This window comes from Thalassophryne amazonica, chromosome 3 (genome assembly GCF_902500255.1).
Source record: "Thalassophryne amazonica chromosome 3, fThaAma1.1, whole genome shotgun sequence".
Lineage (NCBI taxonomy): Eukaryota > Metazoa > Chordata > Actinopteri > Batrachoidiformes > Batrachoididae > Thalassophryne > Thalassophryne amazonica.
In genome coordinates, this window is record NC_047105.1 from 107,576,890 (window position 1) to 107,594,155 (window position 17,266).

Genomic DNA, 17,266 nt, shown 5'->3' on the forward strand with positions numbered 1-17,266 from the left:
AAGACAATGCCAAGCCACATTCTGCACGTGTTACAACAGCGTGGCTTCGTAGTAAAAGAGTGCGGGTACTAGACTGGCCTGCCTGCAGTCCAGACCTGTCGCCCATTGAAAATGTGTGGCGCATTATGAAGCGCAAAATACGACAACGGAGACCCCGGACTGTTGAACAACTGAAGTCGTACATCAAGCAAGAATGGGAAAGAATTCCACCTACGAAGCTTCAACAGTTAGTGTCCTCAGTTCCCAAATGCTTGTTGAGTGTTGTCAGAAGGAAAGGTGATGTAACACAGTGGTAAACATACCACTGTCCCAGCTTTTTTTAAACGTGTTGCAGGCATCTATTTCAGAATGAGAAAATATTTGCACAAAAACAATAACGTTTATCAGTTTGAACATTAAATATCTTGTTTTTGTGGTGTATTCAATTGAATATAGGTTGAAGAGGATTTGCAAATCATTGTATTCTGTTTTTATTTACATTTTACACAATGTCCCAACTTCACTGGAATAGGGGTTGTATTTTAAAATCTTCACCATGCCATATATTCTTTTTCTAGGGAGCAGAGTAGTTACCGTGGTAATCAAGGTGGAGGTATGAGGTCCCAACGCATGGGTATGAACAACCCTAACCAACAGATGAACATGGGCCCAGGAGGGGGTATGACTATGAACAGAGGCTATGGAGCGGTGGAACAGGGCAACATGCAACAAAGAGGAGTGCCTCTCTACACTGGTGGCAATCGCATGAATTCCATGAACCAAATGACTCCCATGAGTCAGATGAATCAAATGAATTCTGTACATCAGATGAACAATATGAGTCAAATTAACCAGATGAATCAAATGAATTCCATGCACCCAATGAACTCTGTGAACCAAATGGGGCCAGTGAATCAGATGGGCCACCATGGCATACATCAACAGCAACATCAGCAAATGGGTCACTTCCATGGAGCAGGAGCTGGAGCAGGATACAGCATGGGAATGGCAAGTCCTCCCCAGGCCAGTCCAGGAATTAATGCCTTGGGTTCACCCAGAGTCCGAGGAAGCCCCAAGATAGGCGCCAACCCCTTCTCTTCTGGAGGTATGCATGCTTCTGCTCTATGTGCTTTAGTGAAGAGGGAAATTTTCTCTTCAAATTAACAATTATGTGTGTGTGTGTGTGTGTGTGTGTGTGTGTGTGTGTGTGTGTGTGTGTGTGTGTGTGTGTGTGTGTGTGTGTCTCTGTAGGTATGAACTCTCCCAAAAGTTCAACTCACCCTGTTAACTCTGGATGTGGAGGGGGAGGGCCCACCTTCTCAAGCAGCTCCTTAAATGCTCTCCAAGCCATTAGTGAGGGAGTAGGCAATTCGGTGCCCTCTTCCCTCACATCTCTTTCCTCACACAAGTCTGACAGCTCCCCTAGTGTCAATTCCACCAACCATGGAACAGGAGGACTTTGTAAACCAGGGCACATATCCCATTCTGAGTCAAAGAGTCCAGGCAGCTCACTGGGTCCTGGAGGAGAGCAGCAGTCTCAGCAGCGCTCTCACAGCCCTGCTAGTGAGGGAACTTCTGACAAGCCAGACAGCCAGGCCAGCAGAGAGGTGGGTCCAGTTGGAGGAGAACCTAATCGCCGAGTCTCTGACAACAAGAGCCACAAAAAGCTGCTCCAGCTCCTCACCTCTCCTACAGATGAACAGGTTTCTCTTAATCAGACACCTAGTTCTGGGCCTAACACAGTGTCTGAGGCAAAAGATGGATCATCAAGTGTCACAAGTCCCTCCTCCTCAACTGGAGTGTCCTCTTCCACAGGTGGGAATAGTCAGCAATGTCATGGACCGGTGTCCTCTTCTGGTGGTACTGGCCATTTTACCAGTCAGTCATTGCAAGAGAAACACAAAATCCTTCACAAGCTACTGCAGAATGGGAACACTCCAGATGATGTGGCTCGTATCACAGCTGAGGCCACTGGGAAGAGCTCCATGGAGTCTGGTGGGCCAGAGGCTGGGCCCACAGCCACTGGAGGGGTTAGGCCATCGGAATCAAAACAAGAACAGCACAGCCCAAAAAAGGGGAAGGCCCATGCCCTCCTTCACTACCTCCTCAATAAGGATGACTCTAAAGATGGTAGTGATATCAAGCCAAAGTTGGAGGAGCTTGAGGGGAAAGGGAGCCAGGGTGGAAGGGTCTCTAGCTCTGATGTCCACCCTTTGAATGGAAAAGTCAAGATGGAGCCATCTGATGAGGCAAGCATTTTTCACAATATCAAGAAATGACTCCTGTTGTCGAAGCAGAAAGTATTAGCTGAGCTGTAGTTTGAAAACCTTTTAGAACAGTTTATTATTAACCCATGTTATGGTTCAATCTTTCAGATGGAAACTCTGGAGACCATTCTGGGTGGCCCAAGGAACAGCTCATGCTTTTACCCTGAACCAGACTCCAGAGCAGGGAAGGAAGTGGGAACTAAACAAGGAAATATGCCTGACAGTTTACATGGTAAATTAATGAGTGTGATTCAGGAACAGTTCTAATTCTGCCTTCTTCTTTCTTGGGAAATCGGAAAGCAGAAGTGGATCTCTCATTTGCAATTTCCTTACATTCAAGAGCTGTTAAAGATGGATCCCTCCATGATAGCTGCAGATTTATTTATATTTGTATCTTTCTTCAAACTTCAGCCTATATGAAAACATTTGAAAGCAGCTAATAAATCATTCTTGTAGCGAGTACACAGGAAATTTTGCTGAGTAAAATTTACTCTGCTGGAATAGCATTTGATCCCAGTCTAAATAGAGTAAATTACACTCTATCATAGAGTGAATCAGCTCAACAGTTGTCGCAGACTGAACGGTCCGCCCACTAAACAGACTGACCGGTCTGCCCCCTGACTCCACTGTGCATGTGTCATGCTGGAGCCCAGCCGCCTGTCTGTCCACCCAAAGTGATCAAATAGATTAATGGGATTATTAACCATCAGATGACAAGGTAAAACCTCTTGAATCATTCTAAAGTCAGTTTTAAGCAAAAACGAGGCCGTTTGTAAGGACAAACAAGGCTTTAAATGGTGACACATTGAAATGTGCAACGCGCAGTGGACACATCAGCTAACAGCTTGTGTAGCCGCGCCACTCTGATCACTTTCTCCGTCTGTTATTATGGAATATTTCTGAATTTATGCAGACAGGATTGTTGTACAAAAGCTTCAGATATCTGTCACTGAGATAGATGATAACTGGAGTGCAGTTTTAAGCAGAAACAAGATGATTATCAGTGAACCGCGGCTGATGACGTAAGCACAATGAAGGCAGGGCTGACGGAGGGCCATTCGTTCTGCGACACCATCTGGTCAGTGCAAGTGGCTTTACTCCAATAAGAGTTGATTTTACACTGTTTTGAGGTGATTTAGCTCTGTGATAGAGTATAATTCACTCTATTTGGACTGGGATCAAATGCTGTCCCAGCAGAGTAAATTTTACTCAGCAAAATTTCCTGTGTAGGTCCTCATGCAGGGGTGCTGGCCAAATGGTTAGTGCGCTTGTTTCTAGTGCAGTGCAGTTCAAGGCCACCCCTTCCCATTCTCCATGAATTGTGGCATTCCGTCAGGAAGGGCATGCAACATAAAAGCTGCCAAATCAATATGCAGATCTACCTTGGATTTGCTGTGGTGACTGTGATTGAAGCAAGGGAGAAGCAGAAGTGACTTTGGAGTGACTAGTTCCTTACAAAATACAAGGTCAGATTAATGTTCTTTTGTAAAAATGGCTAGATATTTGCTGAGGTTATAGATTTAGCCCATAATTTTTTGCTGGGGAGGAAAAAAAAAAAAAACCTGAAAATGTGGTATTGGTGACTAAAAGAGGATGGACTTTCAGATGTAATTTGGAAGCCTTCTTGAGGATTTCATTATGCCATATATGATGCACAAACATGGACTGTACCTTATTTAGAAGGATCCCAATGGATGAAAGGATCATCTGACATTTTTCTAAATGATTATTTGATTATTTATTGCAGTGTTTCCTTCATTGCCTCATCAACTTCTCTGTTCTTATTAGTCTGAAGTTCATGTTCACCTAAACAGTAATTATGAACAGGTAATATGACACAAGAATGTGTATGACTGATCTTTTGCTCATTGTAATGTTTAAGATCTTCTTGTCAACAGTAACTATTTTGAGTTCACTGTGATGTAATCTTAGAAACTGAGTGGGAGCAGATATGAAATTGAGCCTTCGTGTGTGTGTGTATGTGTGTCTGTATGTGTTGCAGACGGTGAGAGAGGCTCTGTGGCTCCAGGTCAGCGTGCCTATCAACGGGCCTTGTCTCTGGACGCGAAGCCCTTAGGTGGAGACGGAGCACTAGGAGGTGGACTGGCTGGGAGGAGAAATGTCCCCTGTCCAACCATGGTCAAACAAGAGAACATGGATTCTTCCCTCCGAACAGGGAGTGTGCCCAGTGGCTTTAATGGAGGCGTGGGTGTGTGTCCACCACGAGCCAGTGCCACAAGTAACTTAAAGACTTACTTCAACCAGCATGCTCAAGAGAAGCTGTGTTTTGTATGATGACTTTGGCCTCACTGAACAAATATCAGCTAATGTTTATACTAATTTCTTAATAACTGTCATTTGAACATACCATTGTTGTAAAGTTCTGAGGCTTAATGTGCCAACACTGGGATATCTACTCTGTCGCTAGTATTATTAGATCTCATTGTTCACCATCTATGTATTATTCAGGAGGCATAGGCAGAGGCATGGGAATGCCACAGTGCCCTCCAATGGCAAGCTCAGGGGACTGGGTGATCCCAAGGTCTAATGCAAGTCCTGGGGCTGGACCAGGACATCTTGGCATGGGTAGATCTGGCACTATGGGAGGGCCCATGTTGAGTCGCTCAAACAGTGTGCCTGCAAATACCAGGTCTATGCTGCAGCAACAACTCATGGATATGGGTATGTCACATGGAGAATGTCAGGTCCTTCGTATCAAGACTGATGCCAAAATGTTATTACGACTGCAATGTTCATGTTCTTTGAATTAATAAAGCATTTTTACAAGACTTGTTATATCTTTCACTTTTAATGTTCATTCACTCTATTGAGGCAGTCTAAGTTAATCTTAAATGTACACCTGTCAAAACAAATACCGTGTTGTGATATTAGAGAAATAAAGCAACACATTTGTGAAGCTGTTTGTAGTTGATATTTAACTATTAGTTTGATGTCTTTTTTGTTAATAAACAGTGTATTCAACCAATAATCAGATATTGATACATATTAATGATTCACTAATCACTAGACTGATTGCTGACACATTTTTGTCACCTCTCTGTAGGTCCTAATGATAACATGAGTATTAACCCGTTTGGTAGACACGGACCTTCTCCTCAGTCTCCTTCCTGGCAAGATTCTGCTATGGGAATAGACAGATCACAAAGTAACACAAACAGGTAAAATCTGAATTCACTAGATGCTGATATGAACCTGACCAGACTTTGATATTTCTCTTTCAGTGCTCAAGCCCCTTGTTTAGCCTTAAATGATGCCATGCTTTTTGTTTTTCTTCTGTACTACAGTGTACTTTCAATGTTCTTACTGGGTCAGAAATGTACAACTTCTCCTGTTTCTTTTGGTCGTGTCAGGGAACCATTTGGACACCCCTTGGATGAGCTGCTTGGACCTCTGACTAACAGTGACGGCCAGAGTGACGAACGGGCACTTCTGGACCAGCTGGACTCTCTGCTGAACAATGCTGATGTCATGGCATTGCAGGAGATAGACCGCGCACTCGGCATCCCTGACCTAGTAGGACAGGTATGAAACACTGCCTCAATCATGCTATGATAAATGCCAATGAATGCCCAGAATGGTACCAGTGTTGGCACCTAAATGGGTGTTATGCTTCCCAAGTGAACTTGCTTGTGCCTTAAGTGGAACAAATTTGATTTAATTTGTTAGAAAATTTATATTAAAAAGGTGAACTCTGCAGATTTCTGAATGGGAACCAGTGAATTAAAGGACATGTTGAACGTTATTTAACGTCCCGGTTAGCAACACAACATCAAACTATTCATGAATGTAAGTTTATCCGCGCACATACGGTAATAATTAGTGGGAGCTGATGTATTTTATTGATATTTATCCTTCTCGCTCGGAAAATCAGCAGGTGCATTTCCTGAAAACGTCTTACTTGGGATTTCTCACCGTTTCTCAGGATGACATACATTTTAGAAAACATAGAAACATCCTGAAGGCCGATAGACAGAGTGAAACGAATGCTGCTACATCTGATAACGAAGTTTCTGAGCTTTCATTCAAAAGTGATGGCTCGGCTTCGTCAGATATGTTCAGGAAAGTCGCCCTGACATCTGCCAGCAAATTTGATGATGATGTTGAGGGAGCTGCAGCAGGGTCTGCTGAAATACTGCTCTATCATTGGAGCCAGACATCCAGCAGTGGTCCACTGCCACTGACATGGAGAATATAGCTGTTAGGCATGATCATGTGGGAATTACAAAATGGTGAGAAATCGCTGATAATTAATTTTGTATAACTGTACTCTCTTTAGGTCTGTGCTAACAGCAGATACAGATTTTTCAGTTTCAGTTTTCAATTTATTTTCATTTACAGTGAGGAAAATAAATATTTGAACACCCTGTGGTTTTGCAAGTTCTCCCACTTAGAAGTCATAGAGGGGTCTGAAATTTTCATCTTAGGTGCATGTCCACTGTGAGAGACAAAATCAAAAACAAAAAATATGGAAAAAACAATGTATGATTTTTTTTTTTTATAAATAATTTAATTTAATGTTACTGCTGCAAATAAGTATTTGAACACCTACCAACCAGCAAGAATTGTGGCTCACACAGACCTGTTAATTTTTCTTTAAGAAGCCCTCTTATTCTGCACTCTTTACCTGTATTAATTGCACCTGTTTGAACTTGTTACCTGTATAAAAGACACCTGTTCACACACTCCAACCTGTCCACCATAGCCAAGACCAAAGACCTGTCTAAGGACACCATGGACAAAACTGTAGACCTGCACAAGGCTGGGATGGACTACAGGACAACAGGCAAGCAGCTTGGTAGAAGACAACAACTGTTATTATTTATTAGAAAGTGGAAGAAACACAAGATGACTGTCAATCTCCCTCGGTCTGGGATTCCATGAGATCTCACTTTGTGGGGTAAGGATGATTCTGAGAAAGGTCAGAACTACACAGGAGGACCTGGTCAATGACCTGAAGAGAGCTGGGACCACAGTCACAAAGATTACATTAGTAACACATGATGCTGTCATGGTTTAAAATCCCGCAGGGCAGCAAGGTCCCCCTGCTCAAGCCAGCACATGTCCAGGCCCGTTTGAAGTTCACCAGTGACCAACTGGATGATCCAGAGGAGGCATGGGAGAAGGTCATGTGGTCAGATGAGACCAGAATAGAGCTTTTTGGAATCAGCTCCACTTACCATGTTTAGAGTAAAAGAACAACCCCAAGAAAACCATCCCAACCATGAAGCATGGGGGTGGAAACATCATACTCTGGGGGTGCTTTTCTGCAAAGGGGACATGCCGACTGCACCGTATTGAAGGGAAGATGGATGGGGTCATGTATTGTGAGATTTTGGCAAACAACCTCCTTCCCTCAGTAAGAGCATTGAAGATGGATCATGGCTGGGTCTTCCAGCATGACAATGACCCCAAACACACAGCCAGGGCAACTAAGGAGGGGCTCCGTAAGAAGCATTTCAAGGTCCTGGAGTGGCCTGGCCAGTCTCCAGACCTGAACTCAATAGAAAATCTTTGGAGGGAGCTGAAACTCCAAACCTGAAAGATTTGGAGAAGATCTGTATGGATGAGTGGACCAAAATCCCTGCTGCAGTGTGTGAAAACCTGGTGAAAAACTACAGGAAATGTTTGACCTCTGTAATTACAAACAAAGGCGACTGTACCAAATATTAACATTGATTTTCACAGGTGTTCAAATACTTATTTGCAGCAGTAATATACAAATAAATTATTAAAAAAATCATACATTGTGATTTCCGGAATTTTTGTTTTTTTTAGATTATGTCTCTCACAGTGGACATACACCTAAGATGAAAATTTCAGACCCCTCCTAGTGCAGCAGATAACAGAATATTTACAGAGGAATCCTTCAAATCTGGAAAGAAGCACCAGAGTTGGCACAAATACTCCTTAGACATTACTCTTTTGAAAAAACTGAGTAGCCACTTGAATTTTCAGTAGGCGGCCAGGTAGGGGTCAGTTGAAGAATTACACAGGGGTCAACATTTAAAAATGTTTCAATCATATTGAAAGCTATACCACATTATTTGTCTTATCACAACGATACCAAAAAGGTATAGTTTGGACTATCTATGACTGAATGTTATGGGGTAAAAACAGCAAGAATGCGAACAAAGGTCATCATTAGTTTGTACAGGGGTCAGATGTTAAACTTGCTCTAAATATTGTAAAATGTGATGCAAATTATTGGTTGAGTTAAAAGAGTTTTACAAAGGAATAGTTTGCACTATGTGGCATGCTGAGTTATCATGTTACAGGGTAACATATGTCACGTCATAGAATCCAATGGACGTCGACATTGCTCTACCTTTACCTTGCAGACCAAGCATTCAACACAGTCAAAACTATTTCATTTATTAATCCTATTAGTTCAACCAATAATTTGCACCACTTTTTACCAAAATTGGAGCAACTTTAACTTCTAATCCCTGTACAAACTGAAACTGACCTTTGTCACCATTCTTGTTGTTTTTACCCCATAACTCCATAACATTCAGTCATAGATGGTCCAACTATACCTTTTGGTATTGTTGTGATCAGACAAATAATGTGGTATAGCTTTCAATATGATTGGAGCATTTTTACATTTTGATCCCTGTGTAATTCTTCAATTGACCCCTACCTGGCCGCCTACTTAAAATTCAAGTGGCTACTCAGGTTTTTCAAAAGAGTAATGTCTAAGGAGTATTTGTGCCAACTTTGGTGCTTCTTTCCAGAAATGAACAATTGTTACAGTTATCTGCTCCACTATCCATGATTTCTAAGTGGTAGAACTTGCAAAATCGCAGGGTGTTCAAATACTTATTTTCCTCACTGTATATAGCCCCAAATCACAACAGAGTAGCCTCAAGGCACTTCACACAAGTAATATCTAACTTTACTAACCCCCAGAGCAACAGTGGTAAGGAAAAACTCCCTCTGAGGAAGAAACCTCAAGCAGACCAGACTCAAAAGGGTGACCCTCTGCTTGGGCCATGCGACAGACATAAATTACAGAACAATTCACAAAGTAAATATACAGGAAATGCTGTTGGTGCACAGGACAGGAGGGTCTCCAGCACAAATACAACTCCCATCTCTGGATGGAGCTGCACCTTAAACAGAGAGAAAAAAACAGAATCAGGCATCAGAAAGACAAGAAATACAGTATAATTTCCCAGCATTAATCAACAAGAAAAACAGAAGGAATACTAAGGTGATCGCCGGCCACTAGCCCTGAGCTTCACTAAAAGACCCAGAATTTAGGTAAAGTTGAGGCCGCGGCACGCTCCGTTTACTAATAAAATTAATTAAAAGAGTAAAAAGCGTAAAACAAAACTATACCAGTATGCTAGAGATACGAAAGGGAAAATATGTACGTCTTAAGTCCGGACTTGGAAGTCTCCACAGAATCTGACTACAACCCGTGGAAAAAATTATGGAATCACCGGCCTCGGAGGATGTTCATTCAGTTGTTTAATTTTGTAGAAAAAAAGCAGATCACAGACATGACACAAAACTAAAGTCATTTCAAATGGCAACTTTCTGGCTTTAAGAAATACTATAAGAAATCAGGAAAAATAATTATGGCAGTCAGTAACGGTTACTTTTTTAGACCAAGCAAAGGGAAAAAAATATGGACTCACTCAATTCTGAGGAATAAATTACGGAATCACCCTTTAAATTTTCATCCCCAAAACTAACACCTGCATCAAATCAGATCTGCTCGTTAGTCTGCATCTAAAAAGGAGTGATCACACCTTGGAGAGCTGTTGCACCAAGTGGACTGACATGAATCATGGCTCCAACATGAGAGATGTCAATTGAAACAAAGGAGAGGATTATCAAACTCTTAAAAGAGGGTAAATCATCACGCAGTGTTGCAAAAGATGTTGGTTGTTCACAGTCAGCTGTGTCTAAACTCTGGACCAAATACAAACAACATGGGAAGGTTGTTAAAGGCAAACATACTGGTAGACCAAGGAAGACATCAAAGCGTCAAGACAGAAAACTTAAAGCAATATGTCTCAAAAATCGAAAATGCACAACAAAACAAATGAGGAACGAATGGGAGGAAACTGGAGTCAACGTCTGTGACCGAACTGTAAGAAACCGCCTAAAGGAAATGGGATTTACATACAGAAAAGCTAAACGAAAGCCATCATTAACACCTAAACAGAAAAAACAAGGTTACAATGGGCTAAGGAAAAGCACTTGTGGACTGTGGATGACTGGATGAAAGTCATATTCAGTGATGAATCTCGAATCTGCATTGGGCAAGGTGATGATGCTGGAACTTTTGTTTGGTGCCGTTCCAATGAGATTTATAAAGATGACTGCCTGAAGAGAACATGTAAATTTACACAGTCATTGATGATATGGGGCTGCATGTCAGGTAAAGGCACTGGGGAGATGGCTGTCATTACATCATCAATAAATGCACAAGTTTATGTTGATATTTTGGACACTTTTCTTATCCCATCAATTGAAAGGATGTTTGGGGATGATGAAATCATTTTTCAAGATGATAATGCATCTTGCCATAGAGCAAAAACTGTGAAAACATTCCTTACAAAAAGACACATAGGGTCAATGTCATGGCCTGCAAATAGTCCGGATCTTAATCCAATTGAAAATCTTTGGTAGAAGTTGAAGAAAATGGTCCATGACAAGGCACCAACCTGCAAAGCTGATCTGGCAACAGCAATCAGAGAAAGTTGGAGCCAGATTGATGAAGAGTACTGTTTGTCACTCATTAAGTCCATGCCTCAGAGACTGCAAGCTGTTATAAAAGCCAGAGGTGGTGCAACAAAATACTAGTGATGTGTTGGAGCGTTGTTTCGTTTTTCATGATTCCATAATTTTTTCCTCAGAATTGAGTGAGTCCATATTTTTTTCCCTCTGCTTGGTCTAAAAAGTAACCGTTACTGACTGCCACAATTTTTTTTCCTGATTTCTTATAGTGTTTCTTAAAGCCAGAAAGTTGCCATTTGAAATGACTTTAGTTTTGTGTCATGTCTGTGATCTGCTTTTTTTCTAGAAAATTAAACAACTGAATGAACATCCTCTGAGGCCGGTGATTCCATCATTTTTGCCAGGGGTTGTATTTTATTGACGCAGGGAGATCATTCCATAGAACAGGGGCATGATAAGTGAAAGCTCTATAACCTGCAGACTTCTTATTCACCCTAGGGACACAAAGTAGTCCTGCACCCTAAGAACTCAAAGCCCGGGCCGGTACGTAAGGTTTTAATTAGGTCAGCTAAGTAGGGAGATGCCAGTCCGTGAACAATTTTAGTGACTAGTAGCAAGACCTTAAAATCTGATCTTTTGTTGACGTTACACGTTTCATCAGTATGCCGAGTGAGATACTATCAAATTCTGTAATACCTCAGTAATGTCTCAGTAAAAAAAAAAAAAAAAATGAGGTGGGCTTCATAGATAATTGGCAAAGCTTCTGGGGAAAACCTGGTCTTGTTAGGAGAGACGGCATCCATCCCACTTTGGATGGAGCAGCTCTCATTTCTAGAAATCTGGCCAATTTTATTAAACCCTCCAAACCGTGACTACCCAGGGTTGGGACCAGGAAGCAGAGTTGTAGTCTTACACACCTCTCTGCAGCTTCTCTCCCCCTGCCATCCCCCCAATACCCCATCCCTGTAGAGACGGTGCCTGCTCCCAGACCACCAACAACCAGTAAAAATCTATTTAAGCATAAAAATTCAAAAAGAAAAAATAATATAGCACCTTCAACTGCACCACAGACTAAAACAGTTAAATGTGGTTTATTAAACATTAGGTCTTTCTCTTCTAAGTCCCTGTTAGTAAATGATATAATAATTGTTCAACATATTGATTTATTCTGCCTTACAGAAACCTGGTTACAGCAGGATGAATATGTTAGTTTAAATGAGTCAACACCCCCGAGTCACACTAACTGTCAGAATGCTTGTAGCACGGGCCGAGGGGGAGTATTAGCAGCAATCTTCCACTCCAGCTTATTATTTAATCAAAAACCCAGACAGAGCTTTAATTTATTTGAAAGCTTGACTCTTAGTCTTGTCCATCCAAATTGGAAGTCCCAAAAAACAGTTTTATTTGTTGTTATCTATTGTCCACGTGGTCGTTACGGTGAGTTTCTCTGTGAATTTTCAGACCTTTTGTCTGACTTAGTGCTTAGCTCAGATAAGATAAATATAGTGGGCGATTTTAACATCCACATAGATGCTGAGAATGACAGCCTCAATACTGCATTTAATCTAGTATTAGACTCAATTGGCTTTGCTCAAAATGTAAATGAGTCCACCCACCACTTTAATCATACTTTAGATCTTTTGACTTATGGTATGGAAATTGAAGACTTAACAGTATTCCCTGAAAACCCCCTTCTGTCTGATCATTTCTTAATAACATTTACTTTAATGGACTACCCAGCAGTGGGGAATAAGTTTCATTACAGTAGAAGTCTTTCAGAAAGCGCTGTAACTAGGTTTAAGGATATGATTCCTTTATGTTCTCCAATGCCATATACCAACACAGTGCAGAGTAGCTACCTAAACTCTGTGAGTGAGATAGATTATCTCGTCAATAGTTTTACATCCTCATTGAGCACAACCTTGGATGCTGTAGCTCCTCTGAAAAAGAGAGCCTTAAATCAGAAGTGCCTGACTCCATGGTATAACTCACAAACTCGCAGCTTAAAGCAGATAACCCGTAAGTTGGAGAGGAAATGGCGTCTCACTAATTTAGAAGATCTTCACTTAGCCTGGAAAAAGAGTCTGTTGCTCTATAAAAAAGCCCTCCGTAAAGCTAGGACATCTTACTACTCATCACTAATTGAAGAAAATAAGAATAACCCCAGGTTTCTTTTCAGCACTGTAGCCAGGCTGACAAAGAGTCAGAGCTCTATTGAGCCGAGTATTCCTTTAACTTTAACTAGTAATGACTTCATGACTTTCTTTGTTAATAAAATTTTAACTATTAGAGAAAAAATTGCTCATAACCATCCCAAAGACATATCGTTATCTTTAGCTGCTTTCAGTAATGCTGGTATTTGGTTAGACTCTTTCTCTCCGATTGTTCTGTTTGAGTTATTTTCATTAGTCACTTCCTCCAAACCATCAACATGTCTATTAGACCCCATTCCTACCAGGCTGCTCAAGGAAGCCCTATCATTAATTAATGCTTTGATCTTAAATATGATCAATCTATCTTTATTAGTTGGCTATGTACCACAGGCTAAGGTGGCAGTAATTAAACCATTACTTAAAAAGCCATCACTTGACCCAGCTATCTTAGCTAATTATAGGCCAATCTCCAACCTTCCTTTTCTCTCAAAAATTCTTGAAAGGGTAGCTATAAAACAGCTAACTGATCATCTGCAGAGGAATGGTCTATTTGAAGAGTTTCAGTCAGGTTTCAGAATTCATCATAGTACAGAAACAGCATTAGTGAAGGTTACAAATGATCTTCTTATGGCCTCAGACAGTGGACTCGTCTCTGTGCTTGTCCTGTTAGACCTCAGTGCTGCTTTTGATACTGTTGACCATAAAATTTTATTACAGAGATTAGAGCATGCCATAGGTATTAAAGGCACTGCGCTGCGGTGGTTTGAATCATATTTATCTAATAGATTACAATTTGTTCATGTAAATGGGGAGTCTTCTTCACAGACTAAGGTTAATTATGGAGTTCCACAAGGTTCTGTGCTAGGACCAATTTTATTCACTTTATACATGCTTCCCTTAGGCAGTATTATTAGAAAGCATTGCTTAAATTTTCATTGTTACGCAGATGATACCCAGCTTTATCTATCCATGAAGCCAGAGGACACACACCAATTAGTTCAACTGCAGGAATGTCTTACAGACATAAAGACATGGATGACCTCTAATTTCCTGCTTTTAAATTCAGATAAAACTGAAGTTATTGTACGTGGCCCCACAAATCTTAGAAACATGGTGTCTAAACAGATCCTTACTCTGGATGGCATTACCCTGACCTCTAGTAATGCTGTGAGAAATCTTGGAGTCATTTTTGATCAGGATATGTCTTTCAATGCGCATATTAAGCAAATATGTAGGACTGCTTTTTTACATTTGCGCAATATCTCTAAAATTAGAAAGGTCTTGTCTCAGAGTGATGCTGAAAAACTAATTCATGCATTTATTTCGTCTAGGCTGGACTATTGTAATTTGTTATTATCAGGTTGTCCTAAAAGTTCCCTGAAAAGCCTTCAGTTAATTCAAAATGCTGCAGCTAGAGTACTGACGGGGACTAGAAGGAGAGAGCATATTTCACCCATATTGGCCTCTCTTCATTGGCTTCCTGTTAATTCTAGAATAGAATTTAAAATTCTTCTTCTTACTTATAAGGTTTTGAATAATCAGGTCCCATCTTATCTTAGGGACCTCTTAGTACCATATCACTCCAGTAGAGCGCTTCGCTCTCAGACTGCAGGCTTACTTGTAGTTCCTAGGGTTTTTAAGAGTAGAATGGGAGGCAGAGCCTTCAGCTTTCAGGCTCCTCTTCTGTGGAACCAGCTACCAATTCAGATCAGGGAGACAGACACCCTCTCTACTTTTAAGATTAGGCTTAAAACTTTCCTTTTTGCTAAAGCTTATAGTTAGGGCTGGATCAGGTGACCCTGAGACATCCCTTAGTTATGCTGCTATAGACTTAGACTGCTGGGGGGTTCCCATGATGCACTGAGTGTTTCTTTCTCTTTTTGCTCTGTATGCACCACTCTGCATTTAATCATTAGTGACTGATCGCTGCTGTCTTCCACAGCATGTCTTTTTCCTGATTCTCTCCCCTCAGCCCCAACCAGTCCCAGCAGAAGACTGCCCCTCCCAGAGACCGTTGGGGTTTTTCTGTAATTATTGTATGGCTTTTGCCTTGCACTAGAAAGCACCTTGGGGCAACTGTTGTTGTGATTTGGCGTTATATAAATAAAATTGATTTGATTTGATTTTGATTTTGATTTGGCGCCCACCTCAATAGCAGGGTGTAGTGGCTGGATTAAGGCATGCTGGGATATGTTTAACCTAATGTCTTCTATTTTCTTCTCAAAGTAATCCAGGAAATCTTGTGCTGTAAAAGGAGACAGAACTACAGGGGTTGTCCATGAATAAGTGTTGCCGCCATGTCGAACAAGAACTTTGAGTTATGCTTGTTTTTGTTGATCAAATCAAAGTAATAGGTCCGCTTTGTAGCCATTAATGCATGCTTATAGTCTAAGATAGCATCGCGCCACGTATGGTGGAATACTTCTAATTTTGAACGACGCCATTTCCGTTCTAGACCTCTTGCCTTATGCTTGAGGTCATGCAGATAATCATTGAACCAAGGTGACTGTGATTTGGGGGAGCGCGAATTTAACACAGGTGGCACAATCATGTCGAGTGTAGTTTTGAGCACTGAGTTTAAACTATCCAAAAGACTGTCTACTGATTGGGTATTTGCCAAATGTGAAGCTAAGACATCAGGCAGTCCAGTCGCCGTAGTGATATATAAGGTTGTTGTTCCACTAAACATGACAGCGAAACTGTAAACTTAATAAGTGACTGATCAGAGGTCAGTATTCATGACAGCAATTCCACGTGCGAGAACCAGATCCAGGGTATTTCCACTAATGTGCGTCAATTCCCGAATGCATTGCCAAAATCCTCATGCATCCACAATTTACAAAAATGATTTGCAGAGGGGATCTGAAGGCTTATTTATATGAATGTTAAAGTCACCAATGATCAGAATGTTATCTGCACTAGTTGACAAGTTACAGATGAACGCACCAAATTCATCTAAGAATTCTGAATATGGGCCAGGAGGCCTATATACAGTGACAAAGTAATACGACTGATTTTAATTCTTCTGACCTTGGCAATGTGTAATATCCTGAGCAGAACGGAGAATCAGATGCTCAAACGAGTTATATTTGTGAGCCCCAACAGCTAATAAACTAAACCTAGATTTATAAATAAGAGCAACACCCCTGCCTTGCTTCGCATCACGAGGGACATGACTAAATGTATATGCTGGTGGGCAGGCCTCATTTAAGGGGAGGACAGCTGTAGGTTTAAGTCAGGTTTCACATAACCCAATCATATCTATGTGATGATCAATAATTAGTTCATTAATCAACAGTGACTTTGAGGATAGTGATCTTATGATCTTAATGAGACCCAGACTAAGGACCTCAGTGGGGTTGACAGTTGAACTGTTTGGATTTAGGGGTGATTCCAGAGTAGCATATATAAGATGCCTAGAATTAGGTTTAAGTTTGAGACACTCCACGCATGTTGTGGGTAGCAGACACGAAGTCTTTGCTATTGCTGGAACAACCACTGGGCTATCCTAAATTTCAGTATCATCCAATGTAGTAATGAGTATTAAGTTTGCAAAGCATATCCCTCTATGATTTTTTTATGGACATGTCTACGGAAACAGGCCACAGTCTCAACTTGTTGAATTTCCCTCCCTGGCAGATAAACTCCACTATCACCATAATGGATTTTCTGCACTAATTTCCACACTAAGCAAATGGATTCCACATCCACATTTGTCATAAGCCTTGCAGGGTCTCTAATCACCTGCTCCGTGGCCTGTTGTAAATTACTCCCTGTAGAGCTCTATCTATGTTCACAGACAAGATGGCGGCACCTTCCCCAGTAGGGTGGAGGACATCCGGCATCAACAAACCATGGTGGCCCCACAACGAAGGCCAGTTATCAATAAAGCTAAAGCCTTGCTGTCTACAAAATTGCGCCAGTCACCTGTTTAACAATGTCAGCCTGCTAAATGCCTCATCAGTACCCCGGGAGGGGAGGGGACCAGAGACTATTAATCGATGCCGACACATCTTTCTGGCAAGGTCACAAGTCCTCTCTATGTCCATTTTTATGAGCTCTGAGTGCGTCATCCTGACATCATTCGTGCCAACCTGAATAGCTATGTGACTATATCTCATGTCATGTTTTTTAGTCTGTCTTCTCTTCTGCAGC

The 17,266-nt window shown here is 41.3% G+C and overlaps 1 protein-coding gene across 4 annotated transcripts in view; it reads left to right on the forward strand.

Moving 5' to 3' along the window:
- Positions 1-17,266, forward strand: part of ncoa3 (nuclear receptor coactivator 3) — a 100,556-nt gene that overhangs the window by 61,977 nt on the left and 21,313 nt on the right. For all 4 annotated transcript variants that reach the window (XR_004559706.1, XM_034167242.1, XM_034167244.1 and 1 more), the window contains 7 exons: positions 558-1,084; positions 1,231-2,228; positions 2,355-2,478; positions 4,249-4,485; positions 4,716-4,928; positions 5,311-5,425; positions 5,618-5,789. Coding sequence is in view for 3 of the 4 variants with exons in the window: in XM_034167242.1 (XP_034023133.1) it covers positions 558-1,084; positions 1,231-2,228; positions 2,355-2,478; positions 4,249-4,485; positions 4,716-4,928; positions 5,311-5,425; positions 5,618-5,789 (2,386 nt within the window). In the remaining variant the exon portion in view is untranslated. The remainder of the gene's footprint in view (positions 1-557; positions 1,085-1,230; positions 2,229-2,354; positions 2,479-4,248; positions 4,486-4,715; positions 4,929-5,310; positions 5,426-5,617; positions 5,790-17,266) is intronic.